The sequence below is a fragment of the Cololabis saira genome, chromosome 18, assembly GCF_033807715.1.
Source record: "Cololabis saira isolate AMF1-May2022 chromosome 18, fColSai1.1, whole genome shotgun sequence".
NCBI classification, from domain to species: domain Eukaryota; kingdom Metazoa; phylum Chordata; class Actinopteri; order Beloniformes; family Belonidae; genus Cololabis; species Cololabis saira.
Window position 1 is genome coordinate 35615001 of NC_084604.1, and position 24744 is coordinate 35639744.

Here is a 24744-nt window from a genome sequence, read left to right on the forward strand (position 1 = left end):
TGGAGCCAGGGGCTTCATCTTGGAGCAGAGCAGCTTTTTCTCTGAGGCAGAAAGGAGAAAAAGGCCTTTCCCAAACTCTTTCTACCAGCATCAGCAGTTTGATCCCATCCGTCAGTCAAGAGCAGCTTTTCTGCTGAACGCTCACGCCGACTCAGATGATCCCCAGTCAGGAAGGCTTGAAAATAAAAGTCTGAGCGTTGGAAGGTAAACCAGCAGACAAACCCAGAGGTTTCAAACACTCCTGCACTGTTTTGAGGTTTGAATTGCTGCACAAACTGTATGAGCTGCGAGGTGAGAGCCATAGGTGGAGTCAACTTCTGGTTATTTTTCTCTAGAAATAAAAATCAGGATAGATGTACAAATGACCAAAATAAAAGATATCTGAGACTCAGATCTGGGGACGAACACGAGAGCATTTCCACCACAGTTAAAGGCTCCACATGTGAAGTTACAGACGTTATTTTAAACTGGAAGAACGGATCTCTCTACGCCTGACTTCTTAGATAACATACCTTAAGCCGGGCATACACATCGATTATCGGCTCGTTTTGAGCCGATTTTCCAGTCGTGCGACTATTTTTTGGATCGGGCCGGATTCCGACCCAATCGTTGATCGTGCCTCGTGCAGTAAACGTGGGGTAACAACGAGAGATTAACACCTCACGACGAGAGATTACCACCTCACCACGAGTTCCCGATCACGAATCGTGTGCTCGTAAGAAAATCAAACGTGTTTGAAATCCTGGTCGTGCTACGACCCGATTTGCCTCATCCTTTCGCAGAGAGTATGCACAATCTCTGATGTCACGTCAAAAACTATTATTTGTAGTTTAAAGTGTTGCAAATTCACATTACAAATCATGTTTTAATAGCAGAAAAAAAATACAGCATTTCCCACGTCTGCCCAACCATACGCATACGGCGTACGGTATGCGGCGACCCGCACCGTACGGGGCGCATCGCCGCGTAGCCTACGCCGTAGCCTATGCCGTATCCTACGCCGTAGGCTCTGCGTTTGTGTAACGTGGAACCATAAATCAACTTTTAGTGTGTGCTCTGTGCACTGTTCTGAACACTTCTCTTATCTGTTGTGCTCATTTTGCTGGGACGCCGGGTCCCTCCGCCGAGACACAACTTTTGCGGTATGCGTTCATTGTTGTGTCTAAAAATGATGCGCAGTGCCCACCCAATCAGAAACGGTACAGATATTTTGGGATATCAAATATATAAAAATAAAGGATCCCCATAACCTTTGATCGGGTGGGCAGGACGCACGTTTGGGTGGGCACAGCCCACCCCTGCCCCAAAACCGGCCGAAAACCGAGTTCCAGTACACAGAAGTCCGACGGGAGGATTATGAACATATAGTGTGGGCAGACGGGTCGCATCAGAGCATCGGGTCGTACAGTGTGAGAACATAAATCGTGGGCTGTGAACTTTTGAACTCAGCGATCTAGTCGTGCAGTGTGAGATGGGGCTGAATCAAACGATTTAAAATATTGCACAGTGTATGCCCAGCTTTAGGTAACCAACAACTTAAGATAAAGACTTCTCCACGACCCCGGGTGTTTATGGCAGAGAGGCCAGGCAGGAGCCGGTCCGTACTTACAGGAGTGTGATTGCCCAAATGAGAGCTGACTAAAATCCACCCGAATAACTCTCAGACGGACGGAAGAAACTCTGATCTGACGAGAAACTGAAGTTTACGCAGTCAAACACGGTGGTGGCGGCATCATAGTGGGGGCTTGTTTTGTTTTTGTTCGATCTCGACTGAGCGAGATCAGGCTGAACTGGAGGTTTACTTTTCAACCAGAAGAAGAATATTTTGAAAACCAAAGCTCATTTTTCTGGTCATCTTGTTGTCTCTTTGCTGACCTTTACTTTTACTTTCCTCCGTCCACTCTTCTGCCCCTCCGCCCCGCCTGACGCTGCTCCGGGAGTAGAGCAAAGATGCCGGAATCAGGACTCTGGTTATGCTGGACGAGCAGGGAGGTAAGATCAATGTAGCTTTGATCGGGATGATCACACTGATGCAATATTTATGTAATCAATACAAATATGATCATGTTTATATTCTAGATGACAGAATCAATTTTAAATGTCTGATATTGAAACTTTTGTGAATTGTTTCATATGCAACTGCTTGTTTTCATTTAAATGCATTTTTCAAACTAATTTGTTTTTTACTCCCCGACAACGTTTTTTGTTTACAACACTAATTTCAGATTTTGGTCTTTGATTTGATGCATGTTTTATTTGATTGGTGACGGGTGCAAGATCACCCCGGGACCTTTTCTTCCAACTTCCTTTAACTTTTATTTCCTTTTGCTCACTTTTTCTTTTTCTTTTTTTTGCCTAACTGCTTTTAATGTGCCACCAGCTTTTCTTTTCATTTGATCTTTATTTTATTTTATGTTCTTAGCCAAGAGTGAAACACGGCGAGAGAAATCTGTAAAGTGCCAAACATCCATAGATCCAGTTAATGATATGTAAAGCCAGAAGCAGTAAAAACCCACAAAGAAACCTGCTGGTTACTGTTTGTTCCTGTGGCTGATTGTTTGTGTTCAAAAACAAGAATCACAAAAGAATCAACTCCCCCCACGGTCTAATCAATAAGCCCTGCAGAACCCATCATGTTTAAACAGGCCGTCTACCCTATATATAAATATTCAAGCGCTCATCTTTCAACCCACATACTGATTTGTACAATCCCTGGTTGCACGTCCATATTGAGTAGCATTAGAGTGCATGTACCATCAAATAGGTATTCTAGTGAGGAACTAATTATAAAAACATACTCCGTGCTCCACATGACTCCCTCGGCTCTCCGCCTGGAAAAACCCAAAAACCCTGCAGGACCTTCAGCTGCACCAGGACACCGGTGCAGTCACAGGCGCGAGAGCGCCTCCCCTCCTGCGACCACGATCCACTCATGATGTCTCTCGGGTTCTTTTGCTCTCGCAGGTTGGCAGTCAAACTCTAGCTGCGAAGGCTGGCTGGATGAGTGGGCGCCTGGGACGTCGTGCTGAACTCTGACCTCAAATAACTGACTTTTCTAAAGATCTAAACGTAGCCTGGCGAGCCATCCTAGATGTCAGTGGCGGGCGGTGCATTTCAGAATTAGGCCTTCAGTGATGTCCAACTTAGTCAATGACTTCGTTTACATGCTTACTAGAAGAAGACAAAAAAATTACACGTAGCGACGTTGAACACTAACCTTTTCACTTATTTTCTCGTTCGTTGTTCTTCTTATTCCACGCTCTTCTTATTTCTTCCTTTTCACTTACGTCCTCTTCGTCTTCTTCTTCTCCTCTCACGTAAAAAACACCGGTGCATCAGCAAAAATAGTCCCCGGTAATTCACTTCCGTTGTGGCTTTTGTATTTGCGTCTTTTTTTTTTTTATTTGCAGCAGCGTTTATTTTATTTGCAAAGCGTTTATTTTATTTGCAGATGCGTTTCTTTTTATTTGCAGCGTTTATTTTATTTGCAGCAGCGTTTATTTTTTTTGCAGCGGGGTTTTTTTTATATTTGCAGCGTTTCTTTTATTTGCAGCAGCGTTTATTTTATTTGCAGCAGTGTTTATTTTTATTTGCAGCGTTTCTTTAATTTGCAGCAGCGTTTGTTTCTGTTTGCAGCGTTACTTTTATTTTCTCGGCCACTGTAGATTAGCGATCCTGCAACCACCTCTGCTGTTTTGAATTGTGATTCTTGCATAATCCTGCATGAGTCATGATTTATTACATAACCCCCCCCCCCACCCCACTGATATCTGTTCGGTGTGCTAACAGGTAGAAATGGACGTGAAAGGGGGGGCTACCAGACCCATAACATTGCAGGAGAGAGCACTTTTGAGCAAAGTGAACTGGTACGGTTGGTACAAAGTGAAAGAGTTGAGACAGTTACGGTTAAAGTGGTGCACTTCTTCAAATAAAATCCAGACTTTTACTTTTAGCCACAGATAAACTCTTAACAATGAGTCTTTTAATTGGAACATCCTACTCCATGCCTCTACCCCACTGCAATGATACTAACTTTAGCCATTTGTTTTTGGAGTCCACGTACGGATATGCATGCCAACCAGGGATTTAACAAATCAACGATCAAGTTTCAGTGTCCACTCCATATTTAACCGTGCCACATCCTTTCACACTCTGCTTGCACTTTTTTTCCTTAAGTCTCCATCCAGATGGAGACATTTATGCTGTTGAGTAGACACCAACCCACCACCCACCACATCCGCATGGCAAAGTCCCCACAGTCGTAAACCTGAGTCCAGACAGAATTAAAACCCTCTCGATTATTCTGAGCGTTTAGAAAGCCGAGTAAAGCAACACAGGCAGAGTTCAGGTGGATCTGGGGGAGTCTTGGTTATATTACGATGGTGAATTTAACCCTTGTGCTGTCTTCAGGTCAAGGAAGGAGGAAGAGAAGAAGCGAGGAAAGAAGGAAGGAAGGAAGGAAGGAAGGAAGGAAGAAAGGAAGGAAGGAAGGAAGGAAGGAAGGAAGGAAGGAAGGAAGGAAGGAAGGAAGGAAGGAAGGAAGGAAGGAAGAAAGGAAGGAAAGAGGAAGGGAAGAAGGGAGGAAAGAAGGAAGGAAGAATGAAAAGAAGGAAAGAAAGAAGGAGGGAAGGGAGGAAGGAAGGAAGGAAGGAAGGAAGGAAGGGAGGAAGGAAGGAAGGAAGGAAGGAAGGAAGGAAGGAAGGAAGGAAGGAAGGAAGGAAGGAAGGAAGGAAGGAAAGAAGGAAGGAAGGAAGGAAGGAAGGAAGGAAGGAAGGAAGGAAGGAAGGAAGGAAGGAAGGAAGGAAGGAAGGAAGGAAGGAAGAAAAGAAGGAAGGAAGGGAGAAAAGAAGGAAGGAAGGGAGAAAAGAAGGAAAGAAGGAAGGAAGGGAGAAAAGAGGAAGGGAAGAAGGAAGGAGAGAACAGGAGGGAGGAAGGAAGGAAGGAAGGAAGGAAGGAAGGAAGGAAGGAAGGAAGGAAGGAAGGAAGGAAGGAAGGAAGGAAGGAAGGAAGGAAGGAAGGAAGGAAGGAAGGAAGGAAGGAAGGAAGGAAGGAAGGAAGGAAGGAAGGAGAGAGCAGGAGGAAAGAAGGACAGGAGAATTAGGTAATTTTGACCCGAAGACGGTACAAGGGTTAAGACCTAGTTTGGTTGAATAAAGGGGCTGTTTTGTCGGGTGGGAAGGGAATAAATAGAAAATACAGCACTGGCTTGGCAGCACCTGTGTCCAACTGGACTCTCAGCAGTCTGACCAGCACTTAACCAGGCTGGACCTCCTTTTATGGGATTTCTTCCTTTTGTTGTCATCAGATGTAAGTAGATGTAATTCTGCAAGACAAAAAGAAGCAGCTTCACTCTAGTCAGGCAACCTTAACATCTTACATGAAGGAGAACATGTCTGTGTTGCACGAAGCTGGCATTTTACCTTAAATCCCTTCCAGTGGGATTTCTTTGCTTTGTTTTGTTAAATTTGGAAGATATTGAAGGGATACACCAACCTTTTTTTTTTTTTTTAATGTGCTGCCAAACTAAAAGTTTGATATTACGACCAACACCCCTCTCTTCTCGGTGTATCAAATAATCCAGCCTAGTTTAGCATAGTCACTGAAACTGGATTGTTACATCTATCCTAAGTGATTAATAAACTTCTGAACCGCTCCAACATGCTCTTGTTTTCATGTTGTGACTTGTGTATTTCACTCTTGCAGAGCTAATTATATAAAATGGGACTATATAACTATGTAAAACAGGTAAGGTAAGGCAAGGCAAGGCAATTGTATTCGTATCACACGTTTCATGTACAGTACAAGGCAGTTCAAAGTGCTTTACACAGAACATACAGCAAGATGCAAAAAAAATATGAAAAAGTACATTTAAAATGGAACTGAAACAAAATATTATAGGACAGATACATACACAAAATTTAAGTGCGAGTGCAGTGTGGGGAATTAAAAATTGCTTTAATTAGAAGCAACAAATAGAAAAGTGTGTAACTGTGATTTAAAACAGCCGAGCATAAAAACTCAACGGTGACTCTTGCTGTTTAGTTCTGGGAGCAGAAAGTACAGTAGACTTGGCCCTGATGACCTGAGGGGTTCTGGTTGGTTTGTAATGAACCAGATGGTCTGAAAAGCATTTTAGCCCTAAACTTTTCAATGCTTTATAAGATAACAGTAGTATTTTGAAATGAATTCTTTGACAGACAGGAAGTCAGTGTAAAGATCCGAGGACTGGAGCTATATGATCCACTCTCTTGGTCTTAGTGAGGACTTAAAAAGCAGTTTTAGCAGTTTTATGGACTTTTTAGGGATACCTGTAAGGAGAGCTTTACAGTGGTCCGGTCTACTAAAGATAAAAGCATGGACACGTTCAAATGTTCTTTAGGTGTCAATAGGCTGACCCCACAACTATCATGTGACCTCTGAAAATCAGGTCTGAGCCATTACTGCTTCAAGATTTCTGGCTTGGTTGTCAGTTTTCAACATTACTGTTTGAAGCTCAGTACTGACTTTAAATCTTTCTTCCAAAAACAATTATTTCAGTTTTGTCTCTTTAACTAAAGGAAGCTCTGGCAGATCCAATCTCCGGTTTGACCAATGCATTTGATCAGTCTTAGAATTAGACTGTAGTCACCTTGTGAGATGGTTATGTAGGTTGATGTGTCCAGAGGCGCCGCAATGGGGCAGACAACCCAGGCAATTGCCGAGGGCCCCGAGCTGAAGGGGGCCCTGCGGGACGGCTGACGCCAACAACAGAATAATGGAACTCCTTTAAATGCTGCAATGACAACGCACTGGAAATGCCCCACATGGGGCCCTTTCCAAGTTGTCACTGGCTAGTTGATAGTAGGGGGGCCCTACAGACAACTGATATCGCTCCAAATCAGTGACACAACTTGAAACCCCCGTAGACACTGCAGTGACAGTGAGAAATCTCCCTAATGGGGCCCCATTACTAGCCAATATTAACACGCGGCAATAGTGATTCACAATTTGAAAAAATCAAGCAAACATTTCACTCTGGGCACACTAAAAAAGGTGACGGTGGTGAGAATGTGTAAGCTATGTGTGTTACATTATAAAAAACTAGCGCTGCTAGCAGCCGGCCACTTTATCCCAAACTCCCAGTCATCCACTGAGCAAGTTTAACTGACCATGAAAATCTGTTTAAAGTGAATTCAGCCATTTTCTTCTAAACACATTCAAAGCAACATAATAAGTTACTGTGTATGTAAAATCTGCATTAAGATAGGGGGCCCCATGGTCTCTCCTGCCCAGGGCCCCCAGGGGTCTAGAAACACCATCAACACACCATCATCTGCATAGTCCACTCCAAAGGTTGTTCTTTTGCTCACATTCCTGGACACAAAAAAGCCCCTGTCTTTTAAATAGGACTCAAACCAGTTAAGTACTGTGGCAGAGAGTCCTACCCAAGTGTAGCGATTCACTTCCAGTGACTTTGCAGAGCTAGGCTAGCAGGGGCTTTGTCAGACCGGATTATTGGATGCACAGAGAAGAGAACGGTATATACCCTCATCAAATAAGCTAATAACCTACATTTTTCTGTTGCAATAGTTTTGACTATGTTGTAACTGTTTCTCATCCTGACTTTAACCCTTGTGCTGTCTTTGGGTCAAGGGAGGGTGAAGGGAGAAAAGAAGGAATGAAGGAAAGAAGGAAGTAAGGAAGAAAGGAGGAAAGAAGGAAGGAAGTAGGAAAGGGAGGAAGGAAGGGAGAAAAGATGGAAGGGAGGAAAGAAGGGAGAAAAGATGGAAGGAAGGAAGTAGGAAAGGGAGTAAGTAAGGGAGAAAAGATGGAAGGGGGAAAGAAGGAAGGGAGGAAAGAAGGAAGTAAGGAAGAAAGGAGAAAAGAAGGAAAGAAGGAAGGAAGTAGGAAAGGGAGGAAAGATGGGAGAAAAGATGGAAGGAAGGGAGAAAGGAAGGAAAGAAGGGAGAAAAGATGGAAGGAAGGGAGAAAAGAGGGAAAGAAGGGAGGGAGGAAGGAATGGAGAAAAGGAAAGAAAGAAGGGAGGGAAAATGGAATGGAGAAAAGGAAGGAAAGAAGGGAGGGAGGAAGGAATGGAGAAAAGGAAAGAAAGAAGGGAGGGAAGAAGGAAGGAATGGAGAAAATAAGGAAAGAAGGAAGGAAACGCTAAGAAGGTAATAAAGGAATGAATGACGAAAGGGAGGTAGTAAGAAAAAGGAGTAAAGGAGGGTAAAAAAGGAGGAAAAGAGGAAGGGAAGAAGGAAGTAGAGAGTATGGCAGGAGGAAAGAAGGATAGAATAATTGGGTAATTTTGACCCAAAGACAGCACAAGGGTTAACAAGGGTTGGAATGGGTTGACATTTTTGGAGATACACATATTTGCTTTTTAAAGGAGTAGATGGCAGCTTGACTTAGCTAATACTTGAAACAAGCCAAGAAACCTGGTCCCCCAGTTCCACTGAAGCTCACTAAAACTGTAGGTGACTGTTTTATAGATGTTTATGTTTTATTTCCCCCCACCAGTCAAATCCTTAAGATGAGTGTAACTGGAACTTGAAGGCAGATGTTGTTCTCGTTGGACAGGGCAAAGTTTAAATGCTCCTATTTCCACTCTTACAGACCAGACTTCTGTGAGTGACCCCATATTTGAGAGTATAGTACTGTTATTGTTCCATCCATGCTTAATACTTAACGATATTTAGGTTCCAAATTAATTCACCAAGCAGCATTTTGGATTTCTGGTGCTTTCAAACCAATTTTCTGGCCCCAAATCCAATAAGTGCAGATAGGTAATAGTAGTTCACTCCATGGAAACCTTGTCCAGTCACGCTCACAAACATACCTTCACACCAGAATACAACTCAGTTGCTGCTCATCATAATTCATATTTTTGTCAGTCAATGAAATTCATTCCACTACTGTCATCCCTTTGTCCTGACCAGAGCAACTCGATCGTGTTGAAGATGGCATGAACCATATCAACCAAGACATGAAGGAAGCCGAGAAAAATTTAAAAGATTTAGGGAAATGCTGTGGGCTTTTCATATGTCCATGTAACAAGTAGGTACTGACGATGTACCCCAAAGGTTCTTTACATATGTGGTGGCGTCCAGTTTTTCCTCTTTTTTTTTTCATTTTTAATTTTGTTTTACTTTCTTTCGTCATAGTGGGTGTCTGAAGTTGTTGTCTTCTCTCCTTTGTCTTCTCTCGCTCGCTCTCTTTCTCTCTTCTTCTTCCTATCCCTTTCTTCTCGTGCTTCGTTCTGTGGGGGATAAATGACTTGTGTTTAATCAGAACAACTGGAGCGCATCGAGGAGGGAATGGACCAAATCAATAAGGACATGAAGGATGCAGAAAAGAATTTGAACGATCTAGGGAAATTCTGTGGTCTTTGCTCCTGTCCATGTAACAAGTAGGTGCTGCTTGCCTGCCTGCCTGCCTGCCTGCCATTCAGAAATAAGACTAAATATCTAAGAAATTAATAACCAACCGAGGAAGAAGTGGCATCACGATGGCCATCAGCCAATAGTCCGCTCTGCTCCAGCTCCAAATACACACTGACTCTGGCCCTCTCACCCATACAAGGTCGACACAAGGATCATATTCTTTAAAACACTTCATACACAGAGTTATAATGCACTTAAAGTGGAACTGAAATTTGAGATATTTGAAAGAGGACAGAGCCTTTTTTTGGATGCTGCAATAGTAGCATTATCAAGCTTCAAGTTTCTGGGTGGGCCTTTATGACTCCAAATTGTGGAGCCGTCAGCTGTTTTGCTTATCTATAGTAGACTTTAATCCTCTTCTAAGACTGCAATTTATTCACTGAATAATGAGAATCCAACCATGCTTCCAGCATTAACTTCCACTTATCCCAGTTCAGGATGTGAGGCAGCAACCTAAGCAAAGACGTTTAGGCCTGCACCCCCCAACCCACATCCACCAGCTCTTCTTTGGAGATACTGAGGTGTTCCCAGGGCAGTTGAGAGATATAAACCCTCCAGTGTGTTCTGGGTCTGCCTTTGGGGCTTCCTTGAGGTTAAACATGCCTGAAACATCTCCCCAGAGAGTTGGCCAAGATGCAACATAATCAGATGTCCAAACCACCTCAGCTCCCCCCTCTGGAGGTGGAGGACCAGTGACCCTACACTGAGCATGTAAACTTCTAACTCTATCTCTAAGGGAGCCTCCATCCATCTTCTGGAGGCAACTCATTCACAGAGACTCGTTCTTTCATTCACCGCCCAAAGCTCAAAAATGTAGGAAAGGATAGGATTAGATTTACCAGTAAATAGAGAGCCGGGCCTTTCATATATTTTTGAATCCCCACTTTTATCGGGGCGGATGGTGGGTTTGCATCCCCGAAAGATCCCAGGAGCTACGTTGTCTGGACTATTACCCCCCATGTAGGGTCTCTCAAGGCATATAAGTCCTGGGAACAAGCGAGACTAAAGCCTGAATTATGGTTCTGCGTCAAACCAATGCAGAGCACACCCCGTCACCGTGACACCGTCGTGAACCCTTCGGACTTCTCCGTCACTCCATTTCGCCGTGGTGCAGTACCCCTCGTGACCGCTAATTCGCGATCTTTTCCTGAATGGTTTATCCAACTTTTTCCGGTCACAGTGAATCAAAGAGATAAGGACAACTATTGTGCAAAAAACCAAAACAAAAAAAATCACACATACACGAACAAAAGAGCGCTGAAAGTTCACGACTGCTTCAAACCGGAAACCGGAAATGCGTTGCTTCCAAGCGAACCAATCACAGACCTCTCCGTCTGCGTGTGGTCTGCGTCGCCTCGACGCGCAGTTACAATTTTCGGGAGGTGCACGTCAGTGACGGCGTGTGGTACGCGTCGACGCCTACCACATGCCGTAGGTACGGCGTTGTTTTGACGCAGAACCATAACTCAAGCTTAAGGGTGCTTTCACACCTGTGGCCCGTTTGTTTTGTTCCGATTCAGGGGCTAAATCGATACAGTTGTTTCGTTTCTTGTTTGTCGCGTATGTGTTCACAAGGCAAGCGTCTGTAGCATTTCAAAGCTGTTAACAAATGCCATGCGTGAACCAACTGTTCTCTGATTGGTCAGAAATGAACGCGGAAGGAGTTTCGTCTTCCGCACCTCGGGAAAAACAACAAGCCCCTTTCACAGAGAGGGCGCAAAGCGCAGACTGCCACGCCGTCGATCCCATTAATTTATGTGCTACCGGCGGGCGAGAGGCCGCCTGCTGCGGCGTTTGCGCTGCGCAAACCCTGCCTGAATTGAACATTTTTTAATTTCACCGTGCTGGGACATCTCGGCACGTCCAATAGGAGGGAGGTGGTGGAGGCTGCGCCGACTCTTCTCCTTGCGCCGCGGTCGCACATACACAATGAATTGAGTTGTGTCGGTTGCTGTGTCGGTTGCTGTGTCGATTATGTTCTCACTCCAAATAAAAAAAATGAACCACTTCAGGTCTCGAATGGAATCGGGCCGAGACCAGCTCTCCTAGGCGATCTCGGCTTGCTTGTTTTGTGCCGAGCGCGATTAATGTGTTCACATATACCGAATGATCCGATCTTTAGAGGGAAACGCTCCCTGTTCCGGAACAACTGCTCCAAACGGGACAGGTGTGAAAGCACCCTAAGAAACATTCCTAAATGACGCATTTGAACCCAAAAGGAAATGGAAAAGCCTCATATACCTGGGCCAGACATGGGACACATGAGTCCCAGGTTGGAATCAGTCCTGGAGCTGGTTGGTGAGAGCCTGGTGGCCAGGTCCTCATCCATGGAACCCAGCCAAGCTCGGCATGAATGAGGGATATCTCCTCTCTAGGAGAGGCTGTATGTACCAGGTGTAATCTGCTATGGGCAGCTGAAGACGTGGGTGCAAGCATTCCGACCCCTGTTTGCCTTGAGGAGGGTTTTTTAAAACACTGGGAATTAGAAAAAGGCCTGCAGAGTCCTTGTGTATTGGTCGCCCTGTATTGGTAACATTTATCCATAGTTTATTGAGTTCACAATAGAAAGTAACAAATGCTCTTTGTTTTAATTTTATTTTGTAAATTCCGATTTCAGTTCAACTTTAATGCAAATGTATACACTGCTCTCTAGCATGCACTTGACCATGAACACATGCGGCAGCCTTGGGTTTCAGTTGGTAGCTTCTCGCCGCAAGCTTGTCCTCCTCAAATACAACATGCCCCAACTCGTATAGCTCCGTAACTGGGAAGCATCCTCTTGTCCGTCAGTCTCAGCCATCCCTACGATCGGCCTTGAGAAGATATGGCATCAACTGCTGAACTCCAGGCATGAAATATAAATCCGTGAGACTCGGTTAATATGAACCGTAAAGAGAAATAAAAAGAGTAAATGCCTCCATGTGTCACTTTTTAGGCTCTCTTCCACTCAGCCAATGGCCACGGTTCATCAATATGTGCCTTTATTAACACTCTTCTACCAAGTACCCTGTTCTCTAGGCTTCCACTTCTCTAAACATCTTTATAACAGGAGTCCTTCCAATGCAGGCGTACCATTGGTAGAAGTCCCACTTGCAGCTTTTGTATTGACCCCTTCTCAAGAGGGCTTGTCCCTTTTCCTGATACCGTAGGGTGACGAGAAGACGGGGACTTCTACAATGCTATCGCCCAACTCCAAATCCACTTAGTTTCGACCAAAAGAGCGAGGCTGGGGCTCCCAAAGAATCTTGGCACTCAGATCTCCAAATGTAGTGATCTCTGTCCCAAAACGACTGTTGGCCAGCCCGGTCCAGGACTGTTTGACACTTCTCCTCATGTGCATGACCTGTACCGCCACACCGCTCTAACATCCAGTAGATACTCAACGATGCATTTTTGTGTCCCCTCCTAAAACACCCCCTTCCCCTTGAGCATTTTTGAACCACCGACGTGCCAATGACATGGAATGACTGGCGAGCATGACCCTCGGAATGCTCATGCATGCATGACGATGCAAGTCATAACAGCAATGCTACACACAATGATGCTGATGTTAACAATGACGATGATGTTTTTATGTTTACTTTAACTGGAGCATTACTTCTAGGTGAGAAACCCTTCCCATTAAAGCTTTTAAGTACATAGGGATTCAATAGTAGATAGACATTAAACATGTTTATTTCTCGAAGGCTAAAATAGTCTGCATGTCTTGTATTTGTAAACAGGATGGTCGCAGAGTATACTTGGGTTGTATGAAGTCCTTCTATTAGCAGTAGGAAATGCAGCAGGAGAAAAAGGGAAAAAATGACAGACAATCAAAGAAAAGAGGAGAACAGGAGGGATTGTAGAACCCTATAATGTAGTAATTTCCTGAAAATGTAACAATGCCTGAAAATGTAATAAAATTTGCACTTAACTCAGTCGAAAATGTAATAAAACCGAATAATGTAATAACTTCACCGATAATGTAATAAAATATCCTGACGGATATTGTAATAACATTTTTACCAATAATGCAATACCTTACGTTATTGGGAATTTATTACATGGTACTCAAAGTCTGCAATTTAACCCAATCATCATCAAGTCAATCAATCAAGTCATTCTGGTGTTTCAAATCCAGTGTATATAACATTCTTAGATTCTTAAAACACAAAATGTAGAACTCTGGACTGAAAATGAACATATATATTACATTATATGTCAAGTATTACATTATCAGTTTTGGAAAAAAAAAAAAAAAGACCCAACTGAAAATGTAATAAATTCCCAATAATGTAATAAGGTATTACATTATCGGTAAAAATGTTATTACAATATCAGTCAGGATATTTTACTACATTATTGGATTTTATTACATGTTCGATTAAGTGCAAATTTTATTACATTTTCAGGCGTTATTACATTTTCAGGAAATTATGACATTATAGGGTGAAATTATGACATTATAGGGTGAAATTATGACATTACAGGGTGCTACAGGGATGTCTGTTGTGGTTGAAGGTGGAAAACTGGGTCGGGACACATGCGCAGTCGGGAGTTTTCAAGGATGCAGTCAGTTTTCCGATGTGTGAAACGGGTACACCTCCTTGAACATGGCTCCGTGTGGCGATCCGGCGCCGCCCCCCCGCCCCTCCTCCGGTTCTGCTGCAGTTTCTCTGCGGTGCCACCTCTCCTGCAGAGCGCTGCGCCGAATCAGCCTTTATCTGGCTGCGCAGCATCACTGCTTGCTAAGCTCCTCTCCCACGGGGACACTCGCTCACATGTAGGTCAGCCCCGTCACATGCTGGCAGGACAGCCTGCCGGGACATTGACTCAAACTGACTGAACACATAACAGGATGTTAGAGAAGGAAACGGCATATTTATATTGGAGTTTTCCCCCTATTTCCTAATCCCTCCAGCACGCAGGCCGTCTATCAGAATCAGCCGACAACCAGGTTTTGTTGGTGTTTAATACCTTCATATTCAGCCGGTCTGCACGCCTGGCGAGTTACTCGAGGAATAAATTAGAGAGAATGAGTTTAGTTTCTCTTCTCGGCGAGACTCCTGATAGTCAGAATCAAATCAGATCATTTCAGCTCAATCTCAGCAAACCCGATTAGCAACGTGCATTAAATCCACCCTGAGACTGAGAGGGAGAGCGACGTGAGAGGAGAGGAGCATGGACATAATCATGGAAGAAAGACAAGAACCTGTTAGAAAAAGGGAGAGGACAGAGGAATAAAAGACTCAAACTCGGGGAGCTTGTTTGTTTGCCACATCGCGGCGCGTCAGCGGGGATGGGGGTTGAAGCGAAGCCTTTGCCTCGGTCCATTTCTATTAATAAAAGCGATGTAGGAGGCTGAGCCATCACCATCCCCGATACGGCGAGAATCCATCCACCCAGCACTCAGAACCTGCAAAGGAGGCTGTCCTAAAGCGAAAGGGACAACAGAATGATGCTGAACGGATGAAGAATAAATCTGTTGATGTAAAATAATCCCTAAAGTGCCTTAAATGAATCTGACACCGTGAGGGTTGTGAGGTCTGACAGCCGAGGGGGCGTGAGAGTCACAGCGAGGGTGGCGGGCGGTTCAGAGCAGGGCTAGTGCTGGTATTCTCTACTGACTCCCTCCAGTTTCCTGTTTTGTTTTCGTTTCCTTTTGTCGTTTTTTGCAGTTTGTCCTCAGCTCTGGTCGTCGTCCGTCCGTCCGTCCGTCCTCAGAGTGTGACAGTCCCTGTTCTCTGTGTCGTCTGTCTGCCAAAGACTCGTCTCTCTGTTTGACTGTGGGAGCGGGATGGGGCGTGTCTCTGCAACAGAAGGAAGGACAGAGAGAGATAGAGAGAGGAAGAAAGAAAGAAAGAAAGAAAGAAAGAAAGAAAGAAAGAAAGAAAGAAAGAAAGAAAGAAAGAAAGAGTTATCATGAATGTTGCAGCTGTTAAATGCATGTCTAGATGGCGCCCGACGCGGCGACCGTAGGGACGAGCTCTGCCTGATCATGAGCCGTATGTTATACACCCGTCAGATATAACATCGTCTATTTGACTGCAGAACGAGCCTGAACCTACTAAACCCAGCCCATGCCTGCTCTGCTTTGCTTGACTTAGTCTAGTCCCCTCCATTTATTTATGTGCTGGATGCATGAAGCCAATTAACACGTCTGTGTCAGTTATGTCAGTTAACCGTGCGGCGTATACGTTAGATGTACCGACATGCTGTTGCAGCACCTCCAACCCAGAGGCTCCGTGTAGACTTTATGGGAAGCCAGCCTGGTTGAGGTGAAATGATGCACCGCTCAGTCGGACCGTTGACTAACTGTCTCCCCTCGTCCCGCCGCTGCCGCCGTCCAGGATGAAGAGCGGAGCCAGCAAGGCCTGGGGGAACAACCAGGACGGGGTGGTGGCCAGCCAGCCCGCCCGTGTGGTGGACGAGCGCGAACAGATGGCCATCAGTGGAGGATTCATCCGCAGGTAAGATGGGAGAGCTGGAGGTTTACCTGCCCAAACCTGCAGAGTTACCTCGGTGCAGAGTGTCAGACTGATTCATTTCAAAATAGAGGCTCAAGATGGTTATTTGAGACACATTATGTCCTTTTGTCAGGTTTAAACAACCTAGAACATCCAAAACATAATACAAACGACAATCTCCTACTGCTCTGAAGCGCACTCTGCCAACCCCTCTCTTTTTATTTCCTTAGGGTGGTCCCTAGTTACAATACAGTTGCAGCTCTAAGGGAGAGGGAAAACACACCTGCAACTCTTCACGTTTACATAACTCCCTATCTTCAACTTGATATACAGTCCCCAATTGTGCAAATTCTCCCACTTAAAAAGATGAGAGAGGCCTGTAATTTTCATCATAGGTTCTCTTCAACTATGAGAGACAGAATGGGGGGAAAGAATCCAGGAAATCACATTGTAGGATTTTTACTGAATGAATTGGCAAATTCCTATGTAAAACAAGTATTTGGTCACCTGTTAGGTCTAAATCAACATTACATAAATTCATAACGAGGAAAGACACAGACACTACCTTGGAATGGGTTTTTAATGCAGAAGGGGGAGAGCAGAGGAGTGCAGGGCAACGAGGCCCTCATTGTCATTGAGAACTCCTGAGCTTCCCCAAAGTACCCTCCTCCTGCATTATGCTTTTATTAAGAAACTTGACAGGAAATGACCATATAAGGACAGAACAGTAAACAGTAGACAGTAGACAATGGGGTGGAAGTGATAACGTGTGATTGAGTCTATCACACTACAGTAGATAGATGTCACCAGACAGTCCAAAACCTGAGTAGATCAGGAAGTGGCTGCTGTGACTTCTGTTGACAGAGCATGTGATAGTTTTGTAAGGACAAAACAAGTTTAATGGTTGATTAACAATTCCCTCCTGTTGTCCTTTTGAAACTTCAACTAAGATCCGTCCATTAGGCTTAGAATAGTAGCATATTAAGGTCAAACATTTAAGAAATAGCAAGGGGAGTTTATAAGACACTTAACGTAAGCTTGTTAACGAGTAATATGTCAAGGGACAGGCGAAAACCCCAGGCTATATGGGGCAAAATTTCTCTCCGACCCTCCTAGTGAGCGATCACCCAGGCCAAGAAACATAAAAGCTTAAAACATTTCACAGTAAACAAAATGAAACACTCCAGTGTCATCATAATCATCCTTCTCATCAGTTAGAGTAGAATACTGGACTAAGGAAGTTGGATGGTTCTTTGGACCATTGCCCTTAGACACCGAATGATACACACAGAACAGTACAAGGACAGTAATAATCAGAATCAGAATTTTAGTCATTATGTGAGTCCAGGGGCCGGAAGTCAGCCAGGACCCAAAAGTGGTGCCTGCTGAGCGTCTGTCTTCTGACACGACTTTGGCCAACTGACGTAATTCGGCTATAGCTTTGGTAGCTTAGCTTCAGCACCAGTTTATGAACGTACAGCAGTGTAATCATAATTACAACACAGCAATGTAAGTAAAGAGTTTTAAGGAACAATTCCTAAAATGTCAGCATGATCATTAGTGGAAGAGTTTCTTCCATCTCTCGGAGATCCTCTCCAGTCTGTTGTAGCCAGTCAGTTTGGGCTAGTCATCTTCTTCAGTCCCGTGGCTGGTGAGTAGGCGTCAGATGAGTTCAGCGGACAAAGGTTTTGATACCGTCCGACACTGTGACTGGTGAACCCACGTAGATCGTTCAGCCCCCTTTACTGATGTCAGGGTCGCAGTCTGGACCACAAAGGGACCATCGTAAACGTTGTGATGACCATGTTTTTCATCTCATCACTCCAATCAGGATCTGGCCACCTGGTTTCAGCAGTTCCTGCTTAGGAGAGAGAGGAGAAAGCGGCAGCTTACAAGAACTTTGAACATTTGTTCAGCAAACAGTTCACTCATCCACATCGAGAGTGGGTCTCTTCGGCTTAGCCTTAGCTCAGCTGAGCCTTAGCTTTAACAGTGCCATTAGTTCGTTCCACTAGGCCTGCTCCTACAAAAAAAAATTAAAGTAGGTATTGGAATACTTATATTTTGTGTACTATACCCTTCCTCCCTCCTGTTTGATACATGGGACTTCCCATGGCTCAATTTAGCCACGAGGGGGAACAGGTTTTCTGGGAGGTACTGGTTTACAGCATAAATGCCTTCTGAAGTTACAGTAGCACCTTCATTTAGCCAAATCATCCTGACCTTTGCATCCTGGCAGGTCGGCAGGTCTGACTTAATGATCTACAGGAGTAGGGGGTCTCTATGTCCCTCAGATCCCCCCGCCCATCACCTTAGATTAGATGGGGGTCTGACTTAACCCGTTAAATTCTGTCTCCTACCTTAGTCAAGGTTTCATGAAAGTAACAACACACAAGTTAACAACATAACGGTCCAGTAACAAAACGATTAGTCACATAACGGTCCTAGCCGTTCATGCTCCGATGCCTCACAGACAAAACTGTCCGTGCAGCAATTCTCCTGCAACGTAACACACTAGTCCTTATACATACATATATATATATATATATATATATATATATATATATATATATATATATATATATATATATATATATATATATACATTTTACAACAAGTTATATATATAATTGTATTGTAAAATGTCACGGACATGCAAATGACCGTAGGCTCATGAACACGCCCCTCCACTGTACCTAAAACACAGCGGCGCCTATTTTATGGGACGAAACCCAACCTGATGAAGCTGTCAATCATCAGTACGTGACTTCACGACAGATAAAATAAAGACAAATGATTGATATGTTTCCATAACACATACACATCTCATACTTGCAATGGCAAGAATTACATTTCCATACGATCCAGGTCAAATACAGTATTACAAAAGTAATCTGCAACCATACCTACTTTGAAGCATGGGGGTGGAAACATCATGCTCTGGGGATGTTTTTCTGCAAAGGGACCAGGACGACTGTGTAAGGGAAAGAATAAATGGGGCCATGTTTCGTGAGATTGTGAGTGAAAACCTCCTTCCATCAGCAGGGCATTGAAGATGAAACCTGCCTGGGTCTTTCAGCATGACAATGATCCCAAACACACCACCAACGAAGGAGTGGCTTCGTAAGAAACATTTCAAGGTCCTGGAGTGACCTAGTGAATAATCAATAGTTAATAATCAAGTACCTTTTTTGACGTATTTTTATCAAAATACCGCAGAGATACCCAACATTTCAACTGTGTCCTCTCATATCAGCTTTTAAATATGTTATCCCCGATTTTTTCCCATTTTTACCACCCATTGCTCCTACCTGAGTCAGTTGCCTGAGGCATTGCATCCTACCCCATCTGGTGCCCGGCTGGCCAGAGGGGGCATGTATAGCCCAGGACTGTGTGCATGTTTTTGTGAGGGTAGCTCACATTGCTACCCAAGGGAACACAGGGAGAACATGCGAACTCCACAAAGAAAGGCCCACACCCAGGGTGTGAGCGCTGAAGTCATGGGGGAACTAACAGCCCACAGTGTCCCCCGGCGGGAATTGAACCCAGGACCTTCTTGCTGTGAGACAGCTGCACTACCAGCTGCGCCACCGTGCCCCCTGCTTTGTGTCTTTTAAAAAGGTTGATGCATAAAAAGAGCAAAGTCATGTCCAATAAAGCTACTTTTTTTATTTTAATTTTTTTGATTTAGCTTTTCCAGCTTCCTCTTTCAGATAAAATCCATATTATGAGGTGAAAAGTGTAACTAAGCATATCTAAGTGATGATACAGATAGAAAAATACAGCAGAGATGTGCTGTTGTTTGGAAGTCTGCACGAGTCGTCCAGGTTGCTGGTCTGACGCCAACCTTTGATCCCCCGAGAACTGGAGGTGGAATCCCAACAAAAGGGTTACAGATGGCTAGGGCGGGTCGTGGTTCAAACAGACGTCGCCGTATTTAAATACAACCTCGCTGTGTTCAGGGTAACAGACGATGCCCGGGAAAACGAGATGGACGAGAACCTTGAGCAGGTGGGCGGCATCATCGGCAACCTGCGCCACATGGCCCTGGACATGGGCAACGAGATCGACACCCAGAACCGCCAGATCGACAGGATCATGGAGAAGGTAAAGACACACACGCGTAACCTTGTCCTTTTTGTTATATTTTTATTGCCAGCATAAATTTCTCTTTTTAAGGATAGATAGCGATGCATCATCAGAATCAAAGGATTTTCAGGTAGAACGACGGTAACCGCCCCCCTGTTGGTCCCAACTTAGAAATGACTGATTTGGACCTCCGATGTCAGCCTGATGGCTGTTTTACATCTGATTACTGCATCTTTAATTACCTGATGCAAGTGCTTTAAGTAAGAGGAGCATGAAATCATCAATATGTGACGTTGCAGAGCTCATACCCCTTTTCCACCAAACCGGTTCCAGGGTTGGTTCTTGGCCAGTGCTGGTGCTGGTTCACAACTCGTTCAACTTGGGAACCAGCTGAGAACCGGTTTGGTTTTCCACAGCTTGGGTGCTAAGGGGAGCCACGTCATTACGTCACTGCAAACGTCAGAAATGTCGCTGCAAACGTCAGCTACATCGTTTGCGTTGGCGTGAAAGTTGAAGCAACAACAACGTATTGCTCTAATACGGACTTTAGTTTAGTTTTAGTTTAGTTTATTTGCACATAAAAAAAATATACAACCGCCAAAAATTCAGACGAACAGTATGTAGAAAAAAAAGGAAACAAAAAAAGAAATACAATGTAACAGAAAAAAATGTGCAGGAGGAACCAAAAAAACCCAATAGGATCTTGTAGAGTGGTCCTCCTATAATGAAACAAACAATATCTACAGAGATATGTAAAACATAGAACAACTAAGGAGAATAAGCTAAATTACTAGAAAAACAGGAATCTGATGAGGATGTGAGAAGAAGTACTGGAAATTAGTTGTTAAGCTTTGCTAAGCTGGGTTAGCAAAGAAGTTGTGATTTGTTTTTTGAAATTATTTGTGCTCGAGCATTCTCTAATATTGAGTAGTAAGGTGTTCCAGTAAAGAGACTTGGTCCACATAGCTCCTCCGTGGACACATCTCTAAAGGACAGGTCGTCTCCTCCACAGACCCATGATGCTTTGCTGCATCCACATTCATTCTTATTTGAAAGTGTCTCTGTCTCCCAGTCTTGCTATTGCCGTTGGTTTTAACAACTCCGCCCCCTCCGTTTACGTAAGCGGTTCTTTCCTCTGGACCAGCAAAGAGTTGGTGCTACCTTGGAACTGGGTTTTCTGACCCAGAGCCAGTTCTTTGTCAGTGGAAACAGAAAGCCCAGTTCCACTCTGCACTCTGAAAGTCTGCACTCTGAAAGTTGGAGCTTTTACATCCTGTGAGGTTGCTTTTTAGAGCAAGAAACCCCCCCCGGCAGGAACCCAGTCGGTGGTCCTTCAGGAGACGTTTCCAATCACACTCTCAAAGAAAGCCGGTGTTCTGCCATTTTTTGCTGCTTTGCCAAAAAATGCTACATAATGGTTTTCTACCTTTGTGGAGCTACAATTTTACTGTGTTTTACTCCCTAAACCACTTCCTTTTCCCCCCAAGTGGTCTTTGTCGCTTGCCAGGCCATCATTGTAAATAAGAATGTGTTCTTAATGACCTGCCTGGTTAAATAAAGGCCAATGACTGAATGAATATCAAATAAAGCGATAGAATTGTTGTTTTTTTTTCTCTTTATCATATAATGTGTACAAAGTGTAATGCATTCATGTCATGGGTAAGTGTATTTTGAAGGATCAAATACTCAACATCCCATATTATCCATTTTACATCGTGCAAGAAATTATGCAAACTTTGAAAATCGACCGTGCGCGTGCCCAGAACCACAAAGTAGCATTTTTCGGCAGGTATCAGAAATTGGCAGAACACCTGCTCCGAGTGTCCTCCACCTCCTCTGAATGTGGCCGGCATCATGTGGTCCATCCTGAGTGTCTTCACACCTTTATTTGGTGCTGTCCACTTGTGACCCGATCATCTTGGACATGCGTTATCACCAAGTCCAAACAGGCTCCGGGTTGTCTGTCCCTCGTCCTCTTTAACGTTTGTTCAACATGACATGTAATTAGTCTCAAAGCAGCGCCAGAAAACCTGGCATGGGGGTTTACGATCACATGTTTATGCTGCTTCAACCGTGCAGAAAACGCAAAATTAGGCCATCATCTGTCAACTTTTGACTAGTTGAAGTTTTATTATAGCTCCAGGTACTCAGACCAGTACTGCAGGTATTACTACCACTACTATAACCTGGTATTACAGCTCCTAGTTGGACTGCTGTCATGGGTTATGTGGGTACTACTACCACCTTTGTGCACATCCGTGGTTGGGTAGTACTGCTCCTGCTACTTTATTAGCTGGTACTCAGGTACAACCAGCAACTCTGGCCACTGGGACAAGAGATCATGAAGTCAGAAAGAAGTAGAGATGCACCGATCAGGATTTTGAGGGCCGATCACCGATCTCGAAAAACCAGTATCTGCCGATCCCGATTTTGCAGATCACAGCGAGAAATCCATAAATTCGTCAATATTGTTGTCTCATGTACATGACACTGACATTGTATTATTAGGTATAAAAATTAGGAGATGAGAAAGTATCATGAATTGACTGTTTTATTGCAGGCTGAGGCAATATGCAATATTTCACCCTCTAGAGACTCTTAGAGACGATTTAGACTCAGTTACAAAGAGTAAGTGTAGCTCACTAGCTTCAGCCTTCCTGTGGTAATAATTATGTACAACATGTGCAACAACACAGACAACAGCAGACATGTCACTCTCTAAAAGTTGATACAAGTTGTAAACTATAAACGTTAGTTTTCCTGTGGAAAGAGGAATTAAATCTTAAAATAAAAATTAATTATGAATTATTAAGCTTTGTGAAAGCTTTAGCTGTAGCATCCGCTGCATGTGAGGAAACTCTTGTGAGTGAAGCAAAACTCTTCACTCTAGAGCTCCACATGTCACTCGTGAAGCCGACTGACACGATTGTTGTCCTGCATGAGGCTTTGGACTGTAAATAGTCCGGTATAACTCCGGCGGACTTTCATCAGTGAAATATTTACAACGCGGCAGCGCGGAGTTAGTGGCATGGCCGCACCTCCTTTTTTTTTCTCTGCCTTAGCTCCAGCCAACTTTGGAAACTCAATATACTCCTTCATGTGAAAAACTTTCAAATGTCTTATCAGCTTTGTTGTGTTGAAATTATTTTGTAACATTCGTTCTCTGGGTATCTCCTTTGCACACACTTCGCAAACTGCAAATTTGTTGTTCTTTTCGGACATTGTAAAACTGCCATACCAACGAGGCCATTCTCAGTGTTGATGTTTTGTAGAGACTACCACGCCCCCTTAGGACAGCTCGGTCTGAGGTGCGGGAACGCCCGCGCGGGCGGTGGGTTGCTGTTGTAAACGTCGTCAGATCGGCCCGCTCTGAACTATTATTTTCCGATCTCCGATCAAAACCGATAGGGGCATTATCGGCCCAATCCTGATCAGTGGCCGATCAATCGGTGCATCTATAGAAGAGGATGTATCAGTACCAACGGACACATCAAGAGTACTACCAGTGCAGAGAGAGCGGGTGTTCCAGTGATTTCAGATCCAAACTCGTCCTCCCTCACTGATTTCGTCCTCCTTCGCTGATCTCGTCCCCCCCTCCCTGATCTCGTCCTCCCTCACTGACCATATCCATCTAACTCGTCTCTTCCAGGCTGACTCCAACAAGACCAGGATTGATGAGGCCAACCAGCGCGCCACAAAGATGCTTGGCAGTGGCTAAGCTCCCCGAGCCCAGAGCTCCGTCTTCCAGGCATCCCGCGCCACACATCAACAGGCGCCCGACATGCTTTCTTCATGGTATTGACCTTCTAGGTTTGCACACATGCACATATCACTACCCCCTCCACATTGTAAATGTTGTTCTGTGTCGTCTGTCAAGCTTTTTCAAGATGATTGTCCTCGTAAAAAGATGATTTCTTATACTCCGTATATCATTCTTTCCAAAGGTTGTATATAGTGCTGACTTGATGGCTCTCTAGCTCACTTGTGAAGTTTTTATTCTCTTTATCAATATATACATATAAGATATTCATCTGTATCTTATATATATATAGCGATATATAAAAGTACACTGCTCTGGATGACAAGTATATAATAGGAATGCTAAACAAGCTGTTTGTTTTATCCAATTTCCTTTTCAGTATCTCAGTATTGTCTTTGTAAAACTGTGCCATTCCATCATGGCTACTGTCATGCTCTTTCTTTTGTTGTTGTCGTGACAGAAGAAGGGAAAGAACGGGTGGAAACAGTGACAAAAAAGCACCGGTATAGATTGACAAAGAGGCTGTACAGCAGGAGGGGATTTGCAAAGAGCGCTGTCGATTCATTTTCCTCCACCGCAGTCACTCTGAGTTCCTGTTTAGACAATGTGCAACTTAGACTCTCTGTAGCTGTATTAGACATTGCATTCCAAGTGATGTGAATTGTGCGTTCTCTGCATGACAAATGGTAGATTTTAGTCTTCTAAATAAAACCTGTCTGAAAAATATATATAAAAAATGACAACATGGCAAAAGCAAATGGCAACAAAGCGCATGCTCCGTATTAGGACTCAGCTCCATACTCCTGCAAGTTTGCAATAGTGCCACTCTCTCTGTCTCGATATATTTACCGACTGTGACCATATCGTTGTACAATAATGCAAAAGGGATTAAAAAAAAAATGAGCTCAAGTTGAAGATAAAAAAATCCGAGGACTTGGGGTTGTATTGCAAAAAAATCACAAATAAAGAAAAAATGAAAAAAAAAAGACCTGTTTTCTAAACGATTATGCAGCTCAGTGATGAA

General features: G+C 44.0%; 1 protein-coding gene across 1 annotated transcript in view; it reads left to right on the plus strand.

Annotated features, from left to right (window-relative positions):
* Positions 1-24744, plus strand: part of snap25a (synaptosome associated protein 25a) — a 78868-nt gene extending 54124 nt beyond the window's left edge. The window contains exons 4-8 of the mRNA XM_061746455.1: positions 1944-1992; positions 9274-9391; positions 15755-15874; positions 19834-19978; positions 23610-24744. Of these exons, the coding sequence (XP_061602439.1) occupies positions 1944-1992; positions 9274-9391; positions 15755-15874; positions 19834-19978; positions 23610-23678 (501 nt within the window). The 3' untranslated portion in view covers positions 23679-24744. The remainder of the gene's footprint in view (positions 1-1943; positions 1993-9273; positions 9392-15754; positions 15875-19833; positions 19979-23609) is intronic.